Source organism: Saccopteryx bilineata, chromosome 4, assembly GCF_036850765.1.
Source record: "Saccopteryx bilineata isolate mSacBil1 chromosome 4, mSacBil1_pri_phased_curated, whole genome shotgun sequence".
In the NCBI taxonomy this organism is placed as follows: Eukaryota; Metazoa; Chordata; class Mammalia; order Chiroptera; family Emballonuridae; genus Saccopteryx; species Saccopteryx bilineata.
Window position 1 is genome coordinate 238,978,049 of NC_089493.1, and position 25,296 is coordinate 239,003,344.

General features: G+C 34.1%; 1 protein-coding gene across 1 annotated transcript in view; it reads left to right on the plus strand.

Moving 5' to 3' along the window:
• The window catches only part of MAN2A1 (mannosidase alpha class 2A member 1), a 190,852-nt gene that overhangs the window by 84,665 nt on the left and 80,891 nt on the right, over positions 1-25,296 (plus strand). Inside the window, exons 9-12 of the mRNA XM_066273982.1 lie at positions 6,845-7,047; positions 9,672-9,854; positions 18,316-18,430; positions 19,692-19,759. Coding sequence (XP_066130079.1) covers positions 6,845-7,047; positions 9,672-9,854; positions 18,316-18,430; positions 19,692-19,759 — 569 coding nt within the window. The remainder of the gene's footprint in view (positions 1-6,844; positions 7,048-9,671; positions 9,855-18,315; positions 18,431-19,691; positions 19,760-25,296) is intronic.

Genomic DNA, 25,296 nt, shown 5'->3' on the forward strand with positions numbered 1-25,296 from the left:
TACTTCTTTTTCAATTTCTGTGCCTTTTATTTATTCTTGTCTGATTGCTGTGATTAGGACTTTCAGACTATGTTGAATAAGAGTGGTGAAAGCGGGCACCCCTGCCTTGTTTCTGATCTTAAGGGGATTGCTTTTAATTTTTGCCCATTGAGTATGATGTTGGCTGTGGGTTTGTCACAGATGGCCGTTATTATCATGTTGAGATATGTTCCCTGTATTCCCACTTTGCTGAGAGTTTTGATCATGAATGGGTGCTGGATTTTATCAAATGTTTTTTCTGCATCTTTTGAAATTGTCATGTGATTTTTCTCCTTCGTTTTGTTTATGTGATGAATCACATTGATCAATTTGCAAATATTGTACCAGCCTTGCCTCCCCAGAATAAATCCCACATGATCATGCTGTACGATTTTTTCCATGTATTGCAGGATCCAGTTTGCTAATATTTTGTTGAGAATTTTAGCATCTGAATTCATCAAGGATATTGGTCTATAATATTCTTTCTTTGTGTTGTCTTTGCCTGGTTTTGGAATCAGAATTATGCTTCCCTCATAAAAGGAGCTGGAAGTCTTCCTTCCTCTTGAATTTTTTGAAATTGCTTGAGAAGGATAGGAGTTAGTTCTTCTTTGAATATTTGGTAGAAGTCACTTGTGAAGCAATCTGGCCAAGGGCTTTTGTCTGTTGGAAGTTTTTTGATAACTGTTTCAATTTTATTTGTTGTAATCTGTCTGTTTAGGATTTCTGATTCTTCCAGACTAATTTTTGGAAGATTATATGTTTTAAGAAATTTGTCCATTTCATCTAAGTTGTCTAATTTTGGGGCATACAGCTTTTCATAGCATTTTCTTACAATCCTTTGTATTTCTGTTGTATCAGTTGTTATTTCTCCACTCTCATTTCTAATTTTATTTATTTGAGTCCTATCTCTTTTTTCTTGGTGAGTCTGGTTAAAGGCTCATTTATCTTGTTTACCTTTTCAAAGAACTAGCTCTTGGTTTCATAGATTCTGTGTATTTTGTTTTTAGCCTTTATGTTATTTATTTCCACTCTGATCTTTATTATTTCCTTCCTTCTACTACCTCTGGGCTTTACTTGCTGTTCTTTTTCTAGTTCTTTTAGATGCAGTGTTAAGTTGTTTATTTTAGCTTTTTCTAGCTTCTTGAGGTATGCCTGTAATGCTCTATGTACTCCCCTCTCAGTACTGCTTTTGCTGTATCCCATAAATTGAGTTGTTATATGCTCTTTATCATTCGTTTCTAGGAATCATTTTATTTCTTCTTTGATCTCATTGTTAACCTATTCGTTATTTAATAACATGCTATTTAGTTTCCAAGTGTTTGAGTATTTTTCAGTTTTACTGTTGTGGTTGATTTCTAGTTTCATGCCATTATGATCAGAAAAAATGCTTGATATGATTTCAATATTAAATTTCTTGTGACCGGTTTTGTTCCCTAACATGTGGTCTATCCTAGAGAATGTACTATGAGCACTTGAAAAGAATGTATATTCTTTTGCTTTAGGGTGAGAGGTTCTGAAAATATCTATTAAATCGAGTTGATCTAGTGTGTCCTTTAAGTCTGCTGTTTCTTTGTTAATTTTCTTTCTTGAGGATCTATCTAGTGATGTTAGTGGATATTGAAATCTACTATTATAGTATTGCTGTTGATCTCGCCCTTTATGTCCATCAGAGTCTGCTTTATATATTTAGGTGCTCCTATATTAGGTACATAGATATTTATAATGGTTATATCTTCCTGTTGGATTACTCCCTTTATCATTATGTAGAGACCTTCTTTATCTTTTACTATAGCCTTTGTTTTAAAGTCCATTTTGTCTGATAGAAGTATTGCTACCCCAGCTTTTTTTTTCATTTCCATTTGCATGAAATATTTTTTTCCATCCTTTACCTTCAGTCTGTGTGCATCTTTTGTTTTCAGGTGTGTCTCTTGTAGACAGCATATGTATGGGTCCTGTTTTCTCATCCATGCAGCTATCCTATGTCTTTTGACTGGATCATTTAATCCATTTACATTTAAGGTTATTATTGATATGTAGTTGTTTACTACCATTTTATTCTTTATAGCTATATTCCTCTTTTACTATATTCTTTCTCCCCTTTTCTCTGTTAAAAAAGGGTCCCTTAACATTTTTTGCAGCATTGGTTAGGTTGTAATGAATTCCTTGAGTTTTTTTTTTGTCTGGGAAGTTTTTTATTTCTCATTCAATTTTAAATGATAGCCTTGCTGGATCAAGTAGTCTTGGTTATAAGCTCTTGTTCTGCATTACTTTGAATATTTTTTGCCATTTCTTTTTGACCTCGAGTGTTTCCGTTTAGAAGTCGGATGTTATCCTTATGGGGGCTCCTTTGGAGGTGATAGCCTTTTTTTCTCTAGCAGCTTTTAATATTTTCTCTTTATCTCTTAGGTTTGGTTTTTTAATTATGATCTGTCTTGGTATAGATTTTTTTTGGTTTCTCTGTAATGAAATTCTCTGTGCTTCTTGAACTTGTGTGACTTTTTACTGCATCAATTTAGGGAAGTTTTCAGCTACGATTTGATTGAACAAGGTCTGTATCCCTTGTTCTTTCTATTCTTCTTTAGGAACCCCTATGATGCGGATGTTATTTCTCTTCATGTTGTCACAGAGCTCTCTTAGAATTTTCTCAGACTGTTTGAGTCTGTTTTCTTTTTGCTATTCTGCTTCCGTGCCTTTGTTTATCTTGTCCTCAACTTGCTGATTCAGTCCTCAGCTTCATCCATCCTGCTTTTAATTTCTTTCATTGTGGTCTTCATTTCTGATTTGTATTTGTCATTTTTGACTGATTCTTTTTTACTATTTCAGTGTTCTTTTTGATACTTGCTATCACTATTATTATGCTTTTTATGTCCAGCTATGGTTGTTCTAAGATCTTTGAGCACCCTAACAATTATTATTTTAAACTCTACATCTGGTAATTTGGTTATATCTAACTCATTCAAGTTTTTTTCTGGAGATTTCTCTAGATTCATTTGGGTTGTTCTCTGCCTTCCCATTTTGTCTGTGTATAAGAAGGGTGTGGCCACTGGAGTCTAATGGGTGTGCCCTCTTTTTTCCCAAGGTGTGATCTGTCAGCAGCCCTACCATCTCCTCTGCCTCTACCTCAGGCATTTGGTTATGGGCGTTGTTGGCGTGGGCCCGCTGTGGCAGTCACTGCTGTTTTTGCCTCTCCTCCATGGGGGGCCTCAGCCTTTGCTCCACCCCCCGCGACTCAAACCTTAACACTCAATACTATATTCCTACTGGCTCCCTCCTTCTCTACTCTGAGTGCTGTGGCAGAGCTTGTTTGGCTGGTGTCCTGCTTCCCTTTCCTGGTTTTGCTGGTTCCAGGGGAAATATTCACTTCAGATTTAGGGAGTGACTCAGGGGTTAGGGTGGCTGTCCCTCAAACTGTTTCTTCCTGTGCCTCCTAGATTACACTCTCTTCCTGCTATTCGGGTCCTTTCAACTCTCTCAGTCTCCCAGAGTTCCGGATGAGTGGTTGTGAAAGGTTTTCTGCACCATCTCTTTAAAAAGAATCCTGGATCTGAGAAATCTGTCTCTTTCTCACAAACAGTATTCTGACTTATTTCACAGCTAAATACTGTCCATACGCTCTTCTAGGTCTTATGATTGCAGGCTGGGGCTTTGTTCCTGGGGCTTAGGACCTTCCCTTCTCTGTTAAACTCACTTCCCACCACACAAATCCCTCTGGGCTGCTGTTTGCTCCCAGGAGCTGGGAGGCCCTCTGCACGTTTTCTCTTTTCCTACCAGTCTCAGTGTGGCTTCTTCAGTGATCCTTGGTTAAAGAGTCCTCTAGTTTAGTCCAAAGTTGATTTTTCCAGATGATTGTTCTTAAAATTAGGTTGTAATCCACTTTGGTTCTTGGTGGAGGATGTTGGTATGTCCACCTACTCCACGGCCATCTTGCCGCCCTGGAATTGATTCTTATGAGTCATGTGAGTGTAGAAATCAAGATACTGTGCACATTTGCCCACATGAATATCCAGGATTATTTATTGATAAAACATAGTTTGCCTACCACACTGCAGCAGTATCTTTGTCATTAGTAATGAGTCAGGCTACATTTGAATGGATCTGTGTCTAAACTCTTCGATTTTGTCTACTTGACTGATCTCATACTGTCTAATTACTAGAGCTTTATAACAGATCTTATTATCTGGTAAGATCAGTCTTCTAAGTTTGTTTTCCTTCCAAGATTGCATTGGTTATTTTTAGTTCTTTGTGATTTTATGTAGGGTCAACTTTTAAATTTTTATCAAAAAAAAAGCTGACACTTTAATTAGAATTGCATTTAATATATGGATCAATTTGAATACATCTAACCTTTTACAAATATTAGGCCATCTAATCCATGAACATAGTATATTTCATATATAAAAATATGATTGGCTTTTGAGTTTTAACCTTGATACATTTTCTTTCTTTCAAGAACTCTTGTCCCTCAGGCTCTGACTGCATTAATTGCTCTTCTATATTTTTAAATAAAATCTTTTTTCTTTTATAGTTTATCTAGTTGTGTCTCTTAGTGGGATATTTGAAGTTTTTTTGTCTAAGCTGAAAACTTAATATTTATTATTATTTTCTCTTAATGAAAAGAAAAACATGAGTAATTGACTAGCTAAAAAATTGGTATTGTACTAACCAAGATAGCCAGTTTGCCATTAATAATTTACTTAACAACTTATGTAATTTTTCATGTATGATGTCCTGATACAAGAGATAAGATTAAGGTTATGTCTAAGATTTAATTGTTGCTTTTTAATATAAAATCTATTTAAATATGTTTCTTTGGTTATATTTAAGTGTTCAAATATTTACTTTATTTGAACTACCAGAGACTATAGAAAAACTTACTTTAACTATTTTCTTTTAAAACTACTGTAGCATAGATATAGGATTATATTTTAGCTCTTTAAAATTGAATTAAGTTTGTGAGAAAGCCTGCTAAGCTACAAAACTTTGCTCTATCAAATTGCAAAGTAAGAAGTATTTTTATTCTGGCTAATAAAAATTGAGATATTTTTTAAAAGGTATAGTAAGTTGTTACTGTTAACACTGTAGCATGCCATGGTTTCTTAAAATTTGAAACTGAAAGAGATTTTTGTTATAGAATAGAAATCTCATTGTTTAGATGAGCAAAATACAACTTAGAAATATTTAAATTATTGAATATTTTGCCATTATATACTTCTCTCAGATCATTTATACCTACTAGGTCTGAAGTTAATGCTCTATTTTCTTGTATCTGTGACCCTTATTTCTTATATGGCTACACACACATTCTTCTTACACACACACACACACACACACTACTTCCTAATGTGATTGAGGAAGAATACTTAAAATATTAGCTAAATTATATTGACTACTTAATATTTGCTATTAACTTTTTTAAGTCCTTCACCTTATTTGACTTATTTAATCTCTGAACATTTTCTGCTAGGTATTATAATTATCTATATTATAGGTGTGGAAACTGAGGCACACGTTAGATTAACTTGCCCAAGACACTCTGTCTTTAGTGAAGCCAGGATGAAAGTGGATAATATAATTGAAAATAATTGAAAATTGCTTTTTTTAATGTAAATGTTAGGATTTAGAAATGGTCATCTGTTTTGCTATTACAAAATTTATTATATCAAAATGATATTATAATCATTATGCTTTTCTTACTAATATCGTTGTGTTTCCAGTTGAAATTTTGCATTTGCAATGGAGAAATAATAGCTAAAATTTACACCATTATTTGCCAGTCATTTTTCTAAGCATTTTCCATAGAACTCCATTAGCTATAACATGGAGAGATAATAATAGTATAGTCAAGGCTACATGTCAGGTGTCAGAGATAGAAGTTAAACTCATGCCATCTGGATCCAACTTGAATACAACTAACCTTTTACAAATATTAGACCTCTTAATCACTCTACTCGTGTGCTACTCACTATTTAGAACTGCTTTTATTTTTTTCCTGCCACACTGAATCAAAATGGCCTTTAATATCTGTGTATGTATGGCTGTGTAGTGTATAAACTAGGAAACAACAAAATTAGCAACTTCTATTAAAAGGAATACATTCGTGTTGAAGTTTATGTTTATTAAAATATTTATTTACAAGGTCTGTATAATATTTCTTTTTTCTTTTGATATATAGAAAAGTTTGGTCTTATAAAAATGGATTTATGTACTGAAAATTTGAATCATTAGAAAAACCTATTTATTTGAGCAGTCAACTTGTCACTCTTTATGTTTTACTTCTCTGTTCAGTGTTACCCACTGATAAAGTCCATTTTTAAAAAATGACGTGCTGTTCTCCCTTGCTCTTTATAGGAACCCAGACTGAGGGGAAGGGGAGAACAGGAGAAGGGTCTGTGTATATGGCATATGAAAGTACTTAATGACGACCAAAACTTTTTATTCCAGACTTCTGGAACATTTAGCTCAAAATGTCTCTTATTTTTTATGTTTCCCCTTTTTCTTTCATCTCTGAATTATTCCATGTTCTGATCATTGGACATTTTGAAATTATTCAGATAAATAGGGAGATTTTTAAATTTGTAGATCTAAATAGCTTTTCTTCTAACTGCTTAGGCCAACAGGTTTTCTCTTAGTTTAATTTGGGACTTGATGCAAGTAAGAGTCACCTGAGTATTCCCCCCTGCTACTGAGATTTTTTAAAATCTGAGTGATCAGATTCATTCATCTTTATTTCAAAGGTTATTTTAAATATTTATTAGAAACTTTTCTTTTTAGTTCAAAAGTAATTTTAAGGTAACTATGAATAATTGAAGTGTAATTTTTTTTCTAGATACAGTTTGGGACTTTATCAGATTATTTTGATGCTGTGGATAAAGAAGATGCAGCTAATAGAAAGAATAGCCAGTCAATATTCCCTGTTGTAAGTGGAGATTTTTTCACTTACGCCGACAGAGACGATCATTACTGGAGTGGCTACTTTACATCCAGACCTTTTTATAAACGAATGGACAGAATATTGGAATCCAATTTAAGGTACATTTACCTTTATAAGTTACATTTAGTTCCTCACTTCTTTTATGTTATAATAGCCTTTTTGTAGAGTTTTGTGAAATATATAACATTTATGGAGTGTCAGGATATGTTTAATGTAATTGTGAAATTTTAATGAATCAGAATGTCTCCTAAGCATAATCAAATTACTACATGGGCTTTTGTTTTAGAAGGAAAAGCAATTTATGTAATTAGTGTTTTTCTGAGAGTTCTAATCTTTGTTTTATATTTTTCTAATTAATAACCTGCATTATTAGCACACCATGATACTATTCAGTGACACTGTCATGTGTGTCTGCAGGTCAGTAATTGGGCTGAATTACTGGAAATGGGCGTGTGTCAAAAAGAGAAAATAGGGCCTATTGGTATCTAGAATGTGGGCCTCAAAATCCATAATTTGAAACAAATGTGTTTTGTAGGTAGGAGAACTTTAGAGGCTCATCTCAGCTCTTACTTATTTGAAACATATTTCTGTAGGTATGGTTTTCTGTTTAGAAGAACAAAATTTGTAAAAAAGGTGAAGTTTGGTGGAGGCAGAGTGAAAAAAAATAAACTGACATGGAGAAGATAGAACTAAGTCCATAGGAAACATGTGAACACTATGTCAGCATTATTCAGTAGGACTTTGAATCACTGTCCAGTAGAGCATTCTGCAGTGATAGAGATACTTCATTTCTACGGCCTGGCCAGTTTGCTCAGTGGTAGAGCATTGGCCCAGCATGTGGATGTCCCAGGTTCTATTCCTGGACAGGGCACACAGGAAAAGTGCCTGTCTGCTTCTCCACCCCTCCCCCTCTCGCTTCTCTTCCTCTCTCTCCCTCTCTCCTCCTCCTCCTCATCCTCCCACAGCCATGATTGGAGCGAGTTGACTCTTGGGCGCTGAGGATGGCTCCGTGGCCTCTGCCTCAGACGCTAGAAAGACGTTGCTGAGCAACAGATGGGCAGAACATCACCCCCTAATAGGCTTGCCAGGTGGATCCTGGTTGGGGTGCATGCAGGAGTCTGTCTCTGCCTTGCCTCCTCTCACTGAATTAAAAAAAGAAGAAGAAGAAATACTCCATTTCTGCACTGTTTGGTGTGGTAGCTGCTAACTGCATGTAACTATTGAGCACTTGAAATGTGACCAGTGTGACTGCAGAACTGAACTCTTAATTTAATTTTAATTAATTCAAGTGTAAATAGCCACATGTCACTAGTGGCTATCATAGTGGAGAGTACAGTTTTCAGTAATTGATAATCACCCCAGGGCCTCCTGAGGCTTTTTGTATGAATGTGTTGCCCAGGAGAGTAATTAATTTTCATGATGAATTCATTTTCAATTCAGTTCAGATCATGAATTCATAGTGATTAATTTTCCTGATGAATCTTGATATTAAAAAGTTATAGCACGCCTACCGTTTTCTATGTAGCTAGTGAAAACTGAGTACATTTTGGAAAGCCTTTTGATAAAAAACATGAATTTCTTGAAGAGTTGCACTTGGCTACAATAGGGCACTTTTATTATTTTACTGTTGTGCTACTGTTATCATTATTACAAAAGCCTAATCTTTTTGATAGTGTTTTTGAATGTTCACAAATGTGCCAGATGATTTATGCATTTTGCTGAATAGAATATTGGTTATCTGTTAGGTTATTCTGAATTACCTATGATAAAAACAGCCAATACTAAATGATACAGAGATTCTTTTAGGCCACTGAGTGATTTTTAAGGGTGTTTTTTTAGTGGCAAAGAGATATGAATGTTAATTCAGTGTTGATTTATTGAACATATTTAAGGTGAAGTAGTTACTATGGGTCATATAGTTTGAAAGTTCTGTTTAGAAATAAATAAAAATATAATTATGAATTTCATAAAAATTGACTTATTTGAAAATAAGTTTATTGTCTGATGATTGTGATATTTTACCCTAATGCTCATTTGTAAAAATATTTGGATAAAATAGAATAGCATAAAGAAGAAATATTTTTAAATACCATTTTCTTACGTTTTGGGAGCTATATACACATATGCATGCATACATACATATTTTTTTCAAAACCAGAAATATTTGCTGTGGCTATGTATAAACATATATACACAGTTTCCTTTATTCAAAATTTATGATTCTAAATTTAGAAGGTTTAGAATTAAAAAGCAGAGATTATTTAGTATCTTTTTCAATAATTTAAAGGAATTTATTTTTTTAGAAAGCACTGCAGATCTCTCCTTTTTTCTGATATCTTAATGCATTTGCTGGCTATCCTGATTTTCTCTCCATCGTTCTTCACGTTTTCCATAAAGAACCTTGTATTTTTATTCCATCAAGCCGTGGCTCTTTTTTAAAGATTTTTTAATAAACCTATCTTGAATCATACCCATCTAGAATGAAAGTCCTTTGTATCAACATAAAAATGATATTCTTTGATGATTGAGAATTTAGATCAGATAGATACCTTGGTGGTTCTATACAAATGTTTATTATCAATATCTATCTTATAAGTTGTTTGTACTGAAATTGTGGATTTTTAAAAACCACATTTGCAAATGTGTCAATGCCATATATTTTAGGTAGCAAACTAAAATGATTGTTTTGAAATAAAAATTAATGACTATTTTATGCAATTAGGGCTGCTGAAATTCTTTACTATTTCGCCTTGAAACAAGCTCAGAAACACAAGATAAGTGCATTTCTTTCATCATCCCATTACACGATGCTTACAGAAGCCAGAAGGAATTTGGGACTGTTTCAACATCATGATGCTATCACAGGAACTGCAAAAGATTGGGTGGTTGTGGATTATGGTACCAGGTAATATAATTATTGAAAGGTTATCTTAAAATCTTTTAATATTTTGGGTCACGAGCTTTTATCTTTTGATGAACTTGTCACTGTATATCAGACCACATTAATAATATCCTTTATAAATATTGCTATAGAAGAAACACTACCAATTTTCAAAGCATTTTTCAAGAAGTCTTTTGGTAAAGTGCTAGCTATCTTAGATTTTTATTGCAGTGCATTTCTACAAATGCAGTAGTAAAGCAGTATTATAAAACTGATTTTTCTCCCAAGTATGGTGTAGTAATTGGGATACCTTCCTGACTAAGGATTTGGTATCAAAATCATAGTTATAATTCGGAGATAAAGAGCTACACTTCATGTATAGAAAGTTAATTAATATGATTAAATATTTAATACTATTTTATATTTAGTTGGTCTCAGATGCCTTATTTTTTAGAGGGACGTTGACAAAAAAAGAATAAGCCTAGAAGCATAGCCAGCAAATAGAAGAACCTAGAAACCTTGTCATATATGGATAATATGAGGAACTGGGGTGAGAAGGGATGGGCTGGGTATTGGTATCAAAGCCAATGTTCTATGTTTTGCAGGTTTGTTAGATGAATGAATGAGGGAGTAGAAGCTGTTATTTTTATATTGCAGAATTAGAAACAATGAGTACAGGCTCTGGCTCAGAAAAGCACAGGCTTTTTAAAACAGTGCTTCCCAATAATGGGAAGGCTTATCCTTTGTGATAGCAAGATTTCCATCATCATGCTAGAGTTCAGGTCACCATTCATTAGGATCAGTGCAGAGTTCTTCCACTGGGGAAGGTGTGTTGATGATTCACTACAGTTTATTATTTCTTCCAGACTTTTATTTTTTTTATATCAACAGTGGTATGTTGTGATAATACTTTAAAATCATTAAAAATATGCTCTGATTTTCTTATAATAGAGATTTAAAAAGTGAATCTTTTTTATGTAAAAAATTGATTCATAATTGATATTACTAATTATAATCAGTATTAGTTAAATTTTGCTAATAATATTTTAACTGTCTTTCTAGAAATTTGGTAAAAAATATTCTTGAAGTTTCATTAGTTGACTTAAGGCCTTAAAAATATATTCATGGTAGTATTTTGAATATCTCCTCAATTTTCTTGTGACATATCTTTGGCATCCATCTACTGAGGTTAAATTGAACTTAAGTAGCAAACACTCGTGGATGATAATGATGTTGGTGTTTCTCCCATAGAAAGCATTTTTTTTTTTTTTGGCTTCAAGGATTTTTGAAAGTAAGGTCAGATCTTCAATTTTTCCTTTTCATTTATTCCTGTCTTCTTGGGTTACTGAGAGTTTAAACATGAGGCTGCTTAGAATCAGACTCAGGTTTCCCAGAGTAAAAAAAGAAGTCATTCTCCTGCACTGCCTACTTGCTCTCTTCTGGCTGCCATATTCAGAGATTTGGGTACAGGCCATTGAGTTTCTGCTATGCAACATTTTCTGTCTCATCACCTTTGAAAAGGCCCAACATTATATCTTCCACGTGTTCAGTATTACTTTTTGCTTATAAAGATGTCCCTGTGCAAAACTGAATCTTAGAGGGGGAAAAACACAAGAATTCTCAAGTTGTACTTGACATTTGTAAGTTTGCTTTGCAAGCACTTCATACTTCATTGAAAAGTAATGAACAGTTAGCAAGTCATTGTCACATTTTTAAGTTGCAAATTTCAAAACACAAGAGAATTATAAACAGCAGCCAGCATAGGGTAGCCTCTTGATCTTGGACTGTGGACTAATGTTGACTCGATGTTGGCAGATATGTCCCTATGAAGAAGTATATGAGTTAGGGATGGCATTAGGCTGCTAGTAATGGTGACTCAAAACAGAATAAATCCGATCCTGCTTATTTTTATGCTTGTATGAAGAAAGTCTGCAAATCACCGGTTTAGGTATGACAGCTCCTTCTAGCTTTCTCTTCTGCCATCAGAGGACGACTTTTCAGAGTCATGTTCTCAACAGTAGATTGAATGTTTATATAATTATAAGCTGAAGAACAAGATACATCATGGATTTAGAATTTGCCAAGTAGGGATTAAGGTAGGTAGGAGAAAAAAATGAGCAAAGGGTTAAATGTGCGGGTCCTTAGATAATATATCAAATTTGGTATGAAAAATAAGATAACATCTTCTTGAAACAGCAGCAATAATAACAAACTAGAAAACTGATTCATAAGTGATGTTCCATGAACTGTTCCATATCATAGAATAAGGGCATGTTAGGAAATTAGTGGCTCTGAGAAAACGCTCATTGATTTTAAATGGTGAAATATTTAAAATTTGGTTGTATACAGTGTTTTTCAAACTTACTCTGTTTGGTTATATTTTAAACAAAACTTGATACATCCTGAGAAAGCATTTGGGGAAATCACTGCTAGCCTCTAGTGCTCATTTCATTAGAAGACTGCACGTTTCTATGGCTTGGCCACTACGAATAATGCTGTATGAACATAGGGATACATGTATCTTTGCAAATAAATTATTTTTAATTTTTCAGGTAGATAGTAACAAGGGAGTTTGCTGTGTCATATGGTAGCTCTACTCTTAAATTTATTTATTTATTTTTTTGTATTTTTCTGAAGCTGGAAACAGGGAGGTAGTCTTACAGACTCCCGCATGTGCCCAACTGGGATCCACCCAGCATGCCCACCAGGGGGCGATGCTCCGCCCATCTGGGGGTCGCTCTGTTGCAACCAGAGCCATTCTAGCGCCTGAGGCACAGGACATAGAGCCATCCTCAGCGCCCGGGCCAACTTTGCTCCAGTGGAGCCTTGGCTGCGGGAGGGGAAGAGAAAGACAGAGAGGAAAGGGAGAGGGAGGGGTGGAGAAGCAGATGGGTGCTTCTCCTGTGTGCCCTGGCTGGGAATCGAACCCAGGACTCCTGCACGCCAGACCCACACTCTACCACTGAGCCAACAGGCCAGGGCCTACTCTTAATTTTTTGAGGAACCTCCATACTGTTTTCCATGGTGGCTGTGCCAGTTTACATTCTCACCAACAGTGAATGAGGGTTTCTTTTTCTCCACAGCCTCTTCACCCCTTATTATTACCTGTCTTGTTGATAATAGCTAATCTAACAGGCGTGAGGTGGTATCTCATTGTAATTTTGATTTGCATGCTGGGAACATAGTGTAATATATGGATGATATGTCACAGAATTGTATACTTGAAACCTATATAACTTTATTAACCAGTGTAACCTAATAAATTTAATTATAAAAAAAATAAAACCAAAAAATTTAGAGTGCACGTGTACCTTTAGGATATGAACATTAATTCTTGGCATTCGCTCAGTTAAAAAATTGTTTTTTTAACGTTGATTTTAGAGAGAGAGAGAGAGTGAGTGAGAAATATCGATTTGTTGCTCTACTTATTTATGCATTCACCAGTTGTGCCCTGACCAGATATTGAACCTGCAGTCTTAGCATATTGGGATGATGCTCTAACTGAGCTACTGGGCCAGGGCCTGGCACTCACTCAGTTTAATTAGGACACTTTAATAAACTGTAATACATAAAAGGTTTTAGCTGATGGAGAACATGAGTTTTATTCTGCAAGTTCAGATGGCCTAATAATGATAGCCATATAGATAATAAAAATAAACTTAGATTGAGAGACTTGTTTCCAAAACTGAATCTTATTCGGTTATAGAGTCTTTTAGTCTAGTAAGAACACTTGTTACCATTTAATTAATAAGAATAGAATGCGAAATTTAGCTGGATGATGGCCTGAAGTCAAATCCATAAGATTTTAATATTGTAGCATTAAATTTATCATGTAATTTTAATTAATAACTTGATCATGATCACTTATATTTTATTTATTTATTTATTTATTTATTTATTTATTTATTTATATTGTTCTGAAGTTGGAAACGGGAAGGCAGTCAGACAGACTCCCGCATGTGCCCGACCAGGATCCACCTGGCATGCCCAACAGAGGGCGATGCTCTGCCCATCTGGGGTGTTGCTCTGTTGCAACCAGAGCCATTCTAGCGCCTGAGGCAGAGGCCATAGAGCCATATTCAGCGCCCAGGCCAACTTTGCTCCAATGGAGCCTTGGCTGCGGGAGGGGAAGAGACAGAGACGAAGGAGAGGGGGAGGGGTGGAGAAGCAGAAGGGTGCTTCTCCTGTGTGCCCTGGCTAGGAATTGAACCCCGGACTCCTGCACGCCAGGCCAACGCTCTACCACTGAGCCAACCAGCCAGAGCCTCACTTATATTTTTGAAGGTAATTTTAATGCTCTGAAAAAATAAGTTATTTCTAATTCTTTTACAATTTTTTGGTTGTTGAATGCCAACAAAAATGTATTTAATGTATAGATCCCAAATAGCTTCTTGTGTTTGGGAAGATAATGCAGTGACTCTGTACACATAATAGATTCATTCTGATGGTTGATTGAACACATGATTGGCAAAGTTTTTCTACATGTTTCTTCAATATGAGTTTACTTAGGGATGGCTGCTCTATAAAGCTAAAGCAATAGACATGAACTTGTAAAGAAACTTTTCTTTCTTTTTTTTATTTTTTATATTTCTATTACTTTTTTTTATAAATTTTTATTAATTTTAATGGGGTGACATCAATAAATCAGGATACATATGTTCAAAGAAAACATCTCCAGGTTATCTTGTCATTCAATTATGTTGCACACCCATCACCCAAAGTCAGATTGTCCTCCGTCACCTTCTATCTGGTTTTCTTTGTGCCCCTCCCCCTCCCTCTCTCCCTCCCTTCCCCCCCTCCCAACAACCACACTCTTGTCCATGTCTCTTAGTCTCGTTTTTATGTCCCACCTGTGTTTGGAATCATGCAGTTCTTAGTTTTTTCTGATTTATGGAGAAATAAACTTATATCACTCCATAAATAAGTGAAATAACTTATTTCACTCCATATAATGTTATCAAGATCCCACCATTTTGTTGTAAATGATCCGATATCATCATTTCTTATGGCTGAGTAGTATTCCATAGTGTATATGTGCCACATCTTCTTTATCCAGTCATCTATTGAAGGGTTTTTTGGTTGTTTCCATGTCTTGGCCACTGCGAACAATGCTGCAATGAACATGGGGCTCCATGTGTCTTTACGTATCAATGTCCCTGAGTTTTGGGGGTATATACACAGTAGAGGGATTACTGGGTCATAAGGTAGTTCTATTTTCAGTTTTTTGAGGAACCACCATACTTTCTTTCATAATGGTTGTACTACTTTACATTCCCACCAACAGTGAATGAGGGTTCCTTTTTCTCCACAGCCTCTCCAACACTTGCTATTACCTGTCTTGTTGTTAATAGCTAATCTAACAGGTGTGAGGTGGTATCTCATTGTAGTTTTGATTTGCATTTCTCTAATAACTAATGAAGCTGAGCATCTTTTCATATATCTGTTGGCCATTTGTATTTCTTCCTGGGAGAAGTGTCTGTTCATGTCCTCTTCCCATTTTTTTATTGGATTGTTTGTTTGTTTGTTATTGAGTTTTATGAGTTCTTTGTATATTTTGGATATTAGGCCCTTATCGGAGCTGTTGTTTGAAAATATAATTTCCCATTTAGTTGGCTGTCTGTTTATTTTGTTGTCAGTTTCTCTTGCTGAGCAAAATCTTCTTAGTCTGATGTAGTCCCATTCATCTTTGCCTTCACTTCTCTTGCCTTTGGAGTCAAATTCATAAGATGCTCTTTAAAACCAAGGTCCATGAGTTTAGTACCTATATCTTCTTCTATGTACTTTATTGTTTCAGGTCTTATATTTAGGTCTTTGATCCATTTTGAATTAATTTTTGTACAAGGGGACAAGCTGTTGTCGAGTTTTATTCTTTTGCATGTGGCTTTCCAGTTTTCCCAACACCATTTGTTGAAGAGGCTTTCTTTTCTCCATTCTGTGTTGTTGGCCCCTTTATTGAAAATTATTTGACCATATATATGTGGTTTTATTTCTGGATTTTTTATTCTGTTCCATTGGTCTGAGTGTCTATTTTTCTGCCAACACCATGCTATTTTGATTGTCATGGCTCTATAATATAGTTTGAAGTCAGGTATTGTAATGCCCCCAGCTTCATTCTTTTTCCTTAGAATTGCTTTGGCTATTTGGGTTTTTTTATATTTCCATATAAATCTGATGATTTTTTGTTCCATTTCTTTAAAAAATGTCATTGGAATTTTGATGGGAATTGCATTAAATTTATATATTGCTTTGGGTAATACGGCCATTTTGATTATATTTATTCTTCCTAACCAAGAACAAGGAATATTTTTCCATGTCATTGTATCTTTTTCAATTTCCCTTAACAATACTTTGTAGTTTTTGTTCTATAGGTTCTTTACATTCTTTGTTATGTTTATTCCTAGGTATTTTATTTTTTTGTTGCAATCGTGAAAGCGATTATTTTTTTGAGTTTGTTTTCTAATGTTTCATTGTAGGCATATAGAAAGGTTATGGACTTTTGTATATTAATTTTGTATCTTGCAACCTTACTGTATTGGTTTATTGTTTCTAGTAATCTTTTTGTGGAGTCTTTGGGGTTTTCGATGTATAGGATCATATCATCTGCAACAAGTGATACCTTTACTTCTTCTTTTCCGATATGGATGCCTTTTATTTCTTTGTCTTGTCTGATTGCTCTGGCTAGAACTTCTAGCACCACGTTAAATAAGAGTGGAGAGAGTGGACAACCCTGTCTTGTTCCTGATTTAAGGGAAAGTCCTCAGTTTTAATGTCATTTAATATGATGTTAGCTGATGGTTTATCATATATGGCCTTTATCATATTGAGATATTTTCCTTCTATAGCCATTTTGTTGAGTGTCTTAAACATAAAGTTGTGTTATATTTTATCAAATGCCTTTTCTGCATCTATTAATAAGATCATGTGGTTTTTGTTCTTTGTTTTGTTGATATGGTGTATTACATTAACCGTTTTATGTATGTTGAACCATCCTTGAGATTCTGGGATGAATCCCACTTGATCATGACGTATTATTTTTTTAATATGTTGTTGTATTTGATTTGCTAGTATTTTGTTTAGTATTTTAGCATTTGTATTCATTAGAGATATTAGTCTGTAGTTTTCTTTCTTTGTGTCGTCCTTGCCAGGTTTCGGTATGAGGGTTATGTTGGCCATATAAAATGTGTTTGGAAGTATTGCTTCTTTTTCAATTGTTTGGAAGACTTTGAGTAGAATAGGAACCAAGTCTTCTTTGAATGTTTGATAGAATTCACTAGTATAACCTGGACTTTTATTTTTGGGGAGGTTTTTAATACTTTTTTTTATTTCCTCCCTGCTAATTGGTCTGTTTAGGCTTTCTGCTTCTTCATGACTGAGTCTAGGAAGGTTGTATTGTTCTAGGAATTTATCCATTTCTTCTAGATTGTTGAATTTGTGGCATATAGTTTTTCATAGTATTCTACAATAATTCTTTGTATATCTATGATGTCTGTGGTGATTTCTCCTCTTTCATTTTGGATTTTGTTTATATGAGTCCTTTCTCTTTTTTCTTTGGTGCGTCTTGCCAAGGGTGTGTCAATTTTGGTGATCTTTTCAAAGAACCCAGCTCCTTGTTTTGTTAATTTTTTCTATAGTTTTTCTGTTCTCTATTTCATTTATTTCTGCTCTGATTTTTATTATCTCCTTTCTTTGGCTGGTTTTGGGTTGTCTTTGTTCTTCTTTGTAAGAGACTTTAAGCAAGTTTTTTTCCCATGTGTAGAGCTTCATCAAGTATACCTAGATTATATTCCAGAATTGATTTTTAATTGATTGCTTCATAAACGTCCTTCGGTTCTTTAGACATAAAAATATGGTTAATACATAAAAACAGGTAATATGGAAAATACAGTTTGAATACAGTTAAAATTTCATTGACCAATATGAGTAACAAGGACAAAAACAATTTCATTTTCAAGATTTATGTAAAAAATTTTTTCTAGTTCTTTTGAACAAGAACATGAAATTAAATTTATCAATCTCTATTTGAATTCTTTAGAAACTTTAGTTCTTTGAAGTATGTTTACTGATTGAATTCTGTGGTGAACAAGAGTTAATCTTATGTCCTTTATTATTTCCATGCTTGTTAAAGATTTTTCTAAGGTGAAATATCAGATTTTTGCTTCAAAAAACTATTGGGGTAATCATGTTGGATATTCTTATTATTTGGTATGATATTTATAGAAAGTGTAAGTACTTTGAATAAATTTCTGTGTTTCAGGTATGTCCAGAAAGTTTTCTATTTTAAATGAATTCTTATCAATGTTATCTTACAATTAGCCACTTTTTTTGGTAAGTACTTAGTTGGGGGCAAAAAAGAGGTAATTCTTTATAGGTTCATTCTTGGTTTCACTTTGTGAATACAGGATGAAGGTAATTACTAAAGAAATTGAAAATACTGTATACCGATTTTTAAATTTCTTCTCAGACTAGTAAAATTTTTGGTTCACAGACTCTTTCATTCATTAATGAATTTGAAGAAGATAATTGGATATTCTGCACTACTTCTTATTTTGAAGGACAAACACTCATACGAATCTTACTCTTCTGATACCCTCCTAGAAATGGTTAGTTGATATCGCTCATATTTATTATAAAAATGTGTGATTCTTTTGTTCTTAAATCAGAAAGGAGGTTGAGAAGGTTAGTGAAAAGACATTGAAAAATAATGTTTTGTACATTATTCAAAATAATTTGCATTACTTTATATAAATTATATGTGTGTTCTTCTTTCCTATAAGTGTCTGTGTTTGATTTATGGTGTGTATTTTATTCTGACTAAATCTAAGCATGAAAAATAAAATAATGGAATTATTTCAGGATATGTGAAACATATACATTTTTAGAGCACTTATTTAGATGATGTAGGGTTAACTAGACATTATAAATAGCTGTTTTACTGGGCATTAATTAGAATACCTCTGATATTTGAACTTTATTATAAAGACTTAATCAGTTCTTGCTAAATTTCAATTTGAATGATCCTGAATTGTCTGGTTTCAGGATGAGTCTATGAGTGTTGTGGGGGAGCGCTGAGATATGTGTGACAGTAGAGCAGTGTCTGAGGATTTAGGAGACTAGTTGTTAGCCTCAGCCTCTGTACCTGATTGCATGGGCCTTTGAAGAGTTATTAACATCTGTGAGCCCTTATGCATTTATCTGTAAAATGGAATGATAATATCTATCTTGTTTAGTGTTGTTATTAGGATCAGATGAGCTAATAAAACAGAACAAACTCTGAAGGGAAGAACATGCTCCTTTGCAGCAAGAAGGAACATTAGAGAAAGTGTCTGATTGCAATCCTCTTTACACTTCCGCTTGGGTACTCAGATATTTTAAAATGGTAATTTGTGTCATTAGCCTCTATTGTGAATGATAGACTGACATTTTATATGTAATTTAAATTTACACAAGTGGAATCAGATATTTTCATATACTGATGCTTATAGTCAAATCATGATTATACATTTTCATATTAAAGTAAAAGAGTGCAGCAATGGACATACGTTCTTAAAGATTGTGAAACGTATGATATAGAAGTAAAACTTTTTGCAAACTTATCTCTAGAACTAGATTTACTTGGTTCCTAACTGGACTCTAGTCTCTGTAATATATTCTATACTTGACATATATATATATGTCATACAAGAATTACTTATTTTGAGCATATATACAAGAATTACTTATTTTGAGCTTTGATGGTCATGTATCTGGAAAGAGGATTTTCCCTTGATTTGCCATTTTTAAGATTATTGCAAGGTAATATTACATAGGTAATTTTGAAACTTGCTTTGAAAGTAAAATAAAATTTTTTGTTTATTTTTATAGGATTTGATACAAAAATCGCAAGGTTCTCTGCCACAAAAATATATAATAGAGCTGAGTGCGAATCCAAGGTAAATACATTTCTCAGATACTTTACTACTTTTCTGGCTTGACTTTTGGTTTTTATGATTCTGTTCTCTGGTCAGCATATATTTTGAAGTAGTATTTCATCAATTTATTAATTTTAAAAAGCTTTCTGAAGGAAACTGATTTACTCTTATGACTATGTCATGTTTACTGCTAATAGTTAACACATAATTGGTGTGGAATAGTAAATATATAGATTTATGATAAAAATTACCTTATCTTTATAATATTGATTATTTTTACATTATATTCTTTCTTGATTAACTTTTTGTTTACCTACTTTATTTTGATTAATCCCTGTTTTTTTAAATGAACAAAGAAGCTTAATTATTATTAAAAGATAAGTATTCCTATGTAAATTATTTACAAGATAACCATTATTGTACTAGTCAAAGTTCCCAATTTTAGCACTATTGATTTATGTTAAGGTAAATGGGAAAGTCATTTAGTTGACCTAAATACAGGGCACTTAATTGGTAGCTGCCTCTGACTTACAAAATAATGTTCTATGTTTTTATTGGCAATTGTTTAATTAAATCATCTGTTTCTAATGACCAAATATCCATCGCTTAGTACCCAGTATACCTAGATATGTAGTGTGTTTTTGTAAGATAACTTTACTATTTAAAATGAGAGATTTAGTATCACTTCTTACAAATTACAGGATAAAAGAATAATTGTAAAATTCATGATTTTACTTAGTTATACTTTACCAGAAAGCCCGGCGGTCATATGAAATGACCGCTGTTCTAGATATTATAAATTGTAATTAAAATGATTTGTGCAAAGGTGTCTGCTAATTCAAACTGAATTACCCAGGGCAGGCGGCGAGGACACCCCTTTGCTTACTGCCCCATGGGGTTTCCCCCTTCTACTTGCTTAATTGCTTAAAGTAGAGTGCAATGAAGGAAACCACTGGCGGTACATTTCTGAAGAGCCACCGCTAGCTCAATAAATAAAGGTGATTTAAATAATAAAATGTTAATTCACATGTCAAAGATCTCTTTGTACACAACATTTCTTGTGTAGATCTTTCCATCATTTTTAAGCTCGCCTTGCAGAGGACCATCAATTATTTTTAATTTTACGTCTGTTCTTTCACGAACTCTTGAACAGGCAACATAAAATTGACCGTGTCCAAATACAGGCTCAGGTAAAAAAATGCCAACACGCTTAAGCGTTTGGCCCTGAGACTTATTGATGGTCATAGCAAAGGCAAGTTTTACAGGAAATTGTCTACGTGGATAATTCTCAATTAGTGGAACTACAATGTTTCCGTACTTGCAACATTGAGAAAATCCTTTCTTGCCACGGTCAAATCGATTAGTTTCTAACTTGAAGTTTAAGGACTGACAGTGTTCACATTTAATATTCATGTCACCAGAGGAATGCTCAAAAATTAAAGTTTCTCCGTTTGAAACTGTTTTAATCCTTTTTTGCATTTCGGTCAGCATTACTCTGTCGTTTTTTTGCATCTCTCCTGCCTTTGTTCAAGGGACTCATTTTGTCGAGACAGGCTTTTTGTCTTGCATCTGAGGCAAGCCTTGTTTCTCTATGCTCATCAGTCTCATTTTGCCGAGAAAGACGCATTTGCTCTGCGACTGAAGCAAGCCTTGTCTTTCTCTGCTCAGTGGTTTCTTTTTGTCGAGAAAGCTGTTTTTGTGCAGCTTTAGCTCCTTTTCTCTCCTCTTCAGTGCTGTATTTTCTAGGAGGCATTCTTAAAAGAAATTACGTTAAGACGTAGTTTTTATGTAAAACAGATGATTGCCAATGCAAACAAATGTTCACCTTCCCCCTGACCCGCTCAATTTGCGTTCAGCTGTGGCAACTTTACCCCATTGGCTAGTACAGTTACGCAAGCAACCAATAAGCTATCAGCGACAAACAGACACTTAAGCCGCATATAATAAAAGATTAAAGATTTAAAAAAATAAATGGAATCAAAGTATTACAGGAAATTTAAAATTGCTAGTAAAGTTGAGATTTCAATTAAAAATAGACTAAAGCCTTTGCTGACTCTCTTTATTAAGTAGAGACTTAAATATATACAGTCCATACCTTAGAACAGTGATAGTCAACCTGGTCCCTACTGCCCACTAGTGGGCGTTCCAGATTTCATGGTGGGTGGTAGCGGAGCAACCAAAAGTATAAATAAAAAGATAGATTTAACTATAGTAAGTTATTTTATAAAGATTTATTCTGCCAAACTTAGCTAAAATCTGACATAAAGTACTTGGTAAGTAATTATTATTATATGCTTTAACTTGCTTTATAAATTTTATAAAGTAAAGTTACTTCCCTACTTTATAAATCACCATTACTGTGGAACCAGTGGGCGGTGGTAGGTATAAAAAGGTTCACTACCCCTGCCTTAGAAAAAGAAGGTATTTTTAGTAATACTAAAGTATCACAAAAGTAATACTAAAGAAATACTACATCTTTTTCTTTAGCCAGAAAAACTAGGGATTAACTTGAAAAGAAAGTTTAAGTCTTAAGTTTTAAAGTCTTTCTGAAGTCTTAAAAGCTTTTAGATTGCCAGGCTATAATTAGGGTGAAAGAATGATGATACTGAAAGAAAAATTAGTTATAAAATTACAAAATGTTTTCTTTGTCTTCAAGTAAGTAATGTTTTGATGCATTAGAGATTATATGGCTTTTCTTTAATCATAATGTCCTTAATAAACTGTAATCTATTTGGTTTTAGGCACAATCTTCCTATCTATTAATTTTTTCCCCCATTCTCTATTTTGGTGGGGAAAAGTGTTCTGTTTTTGCTGACTGTAAGAATGGCTTACACTTCTATAAGTAATTTACACCCCACCCCAACCCTATGAGTCTTTCTGTAGGTACATGTTAGGGTGGATGAGATGTGGTAGGGATGAGACCATAGTGGGTTAGAGGAAGAGATGTACCCTGTGGTTTCTCTTCTTCCTATATTGTCTTTCATTAGCCAGCAGTAAGTGAGAATTTATACTGAACTTATGCTAGAGGAAGAAAGTTTAGAGATCTGAGTATTTTAAGAAGAAATATATTTTTGAGCTCTAATATTGAGGAGTTTTAATTATAGGTAAGGATAAATAGAACTTTTGAAATTGTTATTTAAATGATCACTCTTTGATTATATTTAAATTGTGTTCTTCATCTTAATATTTCTTCAGAGTTCTTTTCTACCACATGTCAATGTTACTATTTCCATAGTAGGTAAATTGGGAATATTTATGATTATCAGGTTCTTTATTTTTTCTTTATTACCCATTTTATGCTTTAGAACCTCATGAATAGAACTGATATTTTTAGTTTTAAAATATGTTTTACTTGTGCATGACCTGTGGTGGCACAGTGGATAAAGTGTCAACCTAGAACACTGAGGTTGCTGGTTCAAAACCCTGGGCTTGCCTGGTCAAGGCATCTATGGGAGTTGATGCTTCCTGCTCCTTCTCTTCTCTCTTTCTCTCTCTCTCTCTCTCTCTCCCCTCTCTAAAAGGAGTAAATAAAATCTTAAAAAAGTAAAAAAGCTCAGCTCCTTAAAAAAAAAAAAAAATATATATATATACACACACACACACACACACACACACACACATATGTTTTACTTGTTAGCCACAAATTATCTGAGATACTGATCTCTCAGTAAAATCAGTGAAGAATGGAGGAATGATGTTGGTCTTTAATAAAAAAAAAGTTATTTAGTAAGTACTGGAAGTTAAGTAATTATCTGTACTTCTCAGTCTTCAAATTGGGTAGTTTTAATTAAAAAGTGTGGCCATGCAGTTTTTCTCAATTTCTTCATGAATCTTCTATGATACTCTGAGACTTAGCGTTGTTTTGATTATAAGCATAATTATTTGAGTAACAAAGTATTAATCTAAATAAAACAAATTCTCAGTGGGAATATGTCCAGGAGGTCATTGAGGGTTTTGAAAAACACTTATTCTTTTTAATATATAATAATGCACAGATACAGATATATTAATACATAACAAATATACATTTTATGTTTAGTATTAAAATTGTATGGGGGATGATTAGGAAAAATGTCTAAAAAGTGTCTCTAAGGAGGTTATAATGTAAAAGGATGAGAAACACTTATCTAAACCTGTATGATTTAAATAATACATGTACATGAATTTGACTTTGTTGTTGGCAAAGTTAGTTGTAGCCATAACCCAACATAATTTAGTTTGTAAGTACTTATAAAGGACTCCATCATCTACCGATAGTGATGTAGTACACTAATTTAAGTCATAATGTTATGGGAGCTATATAGTGTATGCAGTCATCATCTTTGTATAGAAAGCAGATACAATTGATAGTTAAAAGTAGGGCACCCTGAATAAGTAATAAATTGTCTAGCCTTAAATAATCCTTAAATGTACAAAGATATTTCTTTTTCTACCTCATAATTGACTAGGGAAACCAACTGTGGAAAAAAAGAATTGATATAAAGAATTGCAGGATGAGGGACTTGGAGGACATTGAAGTCTGACAAGGGGAGAGGTTTTAGTCTTCAGTGCGCCATCTGTTCAGGCAGGGTGGGAATAAATGTTGCCATCAGAACACAAGCAGGGAAGCCACATGGTTTGACAAGGCATTAAAGATTTTTTTATGTTCCTTAAACTTTAAAAGCATAATTTGAAATATCATCAGGTATATGATCGAAACTACATTGAGATAACTTCTATAAATCTGAAAAAATAATTTTTTCAAGTAGGAACTATTTTAGTTTGAGAGTAATTTATTTGAACCACTATTACAGATTTACCTTTAAGTGCTTTTAATTCTTAGTAAGGTCATTATTGGTAAGGAATCCTACATCTCCTTCTTTAGGCCAGAAAAAGAAGGGATTAACTAGAAAAGAAACAAGTATAGTATGTGTAGACACAAAGGAAATTAGTGTTTTTCTAGGCCTGAGTAAACATCAACTGGATATAAAAAGTACTTTATTTCAGAAAAAGCATGCGGTATCCCCACTGTCATTTATTTATTGAATGGTTCTGCATGGATAGTTTCCCAGCACCTCCAATTTCATTTCCAGGGGTTTGTTGTAGGTTTTTTTCCCACTTATGCTTTTTATAGGTCCTAATCTTTTTTTTTTCTTTTTGTATTATTCTTAAGTGAGAAGCAAGGAGGCAGAGAGACAGACTCCTGCATGCACCCTGACCAGGATCCACCCAGCAAGCCCACTAGGGGGCGATGCTCTGCCCATCTGGGCCATTGCTCTATTGCAACCGGAACCACTTTAGTGCTTAAGGTGGAGGCCATGGAGCTATCCTCAGAGCCCAGGCCAACTTGCTCCAGTGGAGCCTTGGCTGTGGGAGGGGAAGAGAGAGACAAAGAAAAAGGAGAGGGAGAAGGGTGGAGAAGCAGATGGTCGCTTCTACTGTGTGCTCTGACTGGGAATTGAACCCAAAACATCCACACGCTGGGATGATGCCAACCTTAATTAATAGCATCATTCTTTTTTTGTTGTCTAGATTCTGAAATCCCAGAACTCACTTGGACTTCTACCTTTCCTTTTCTT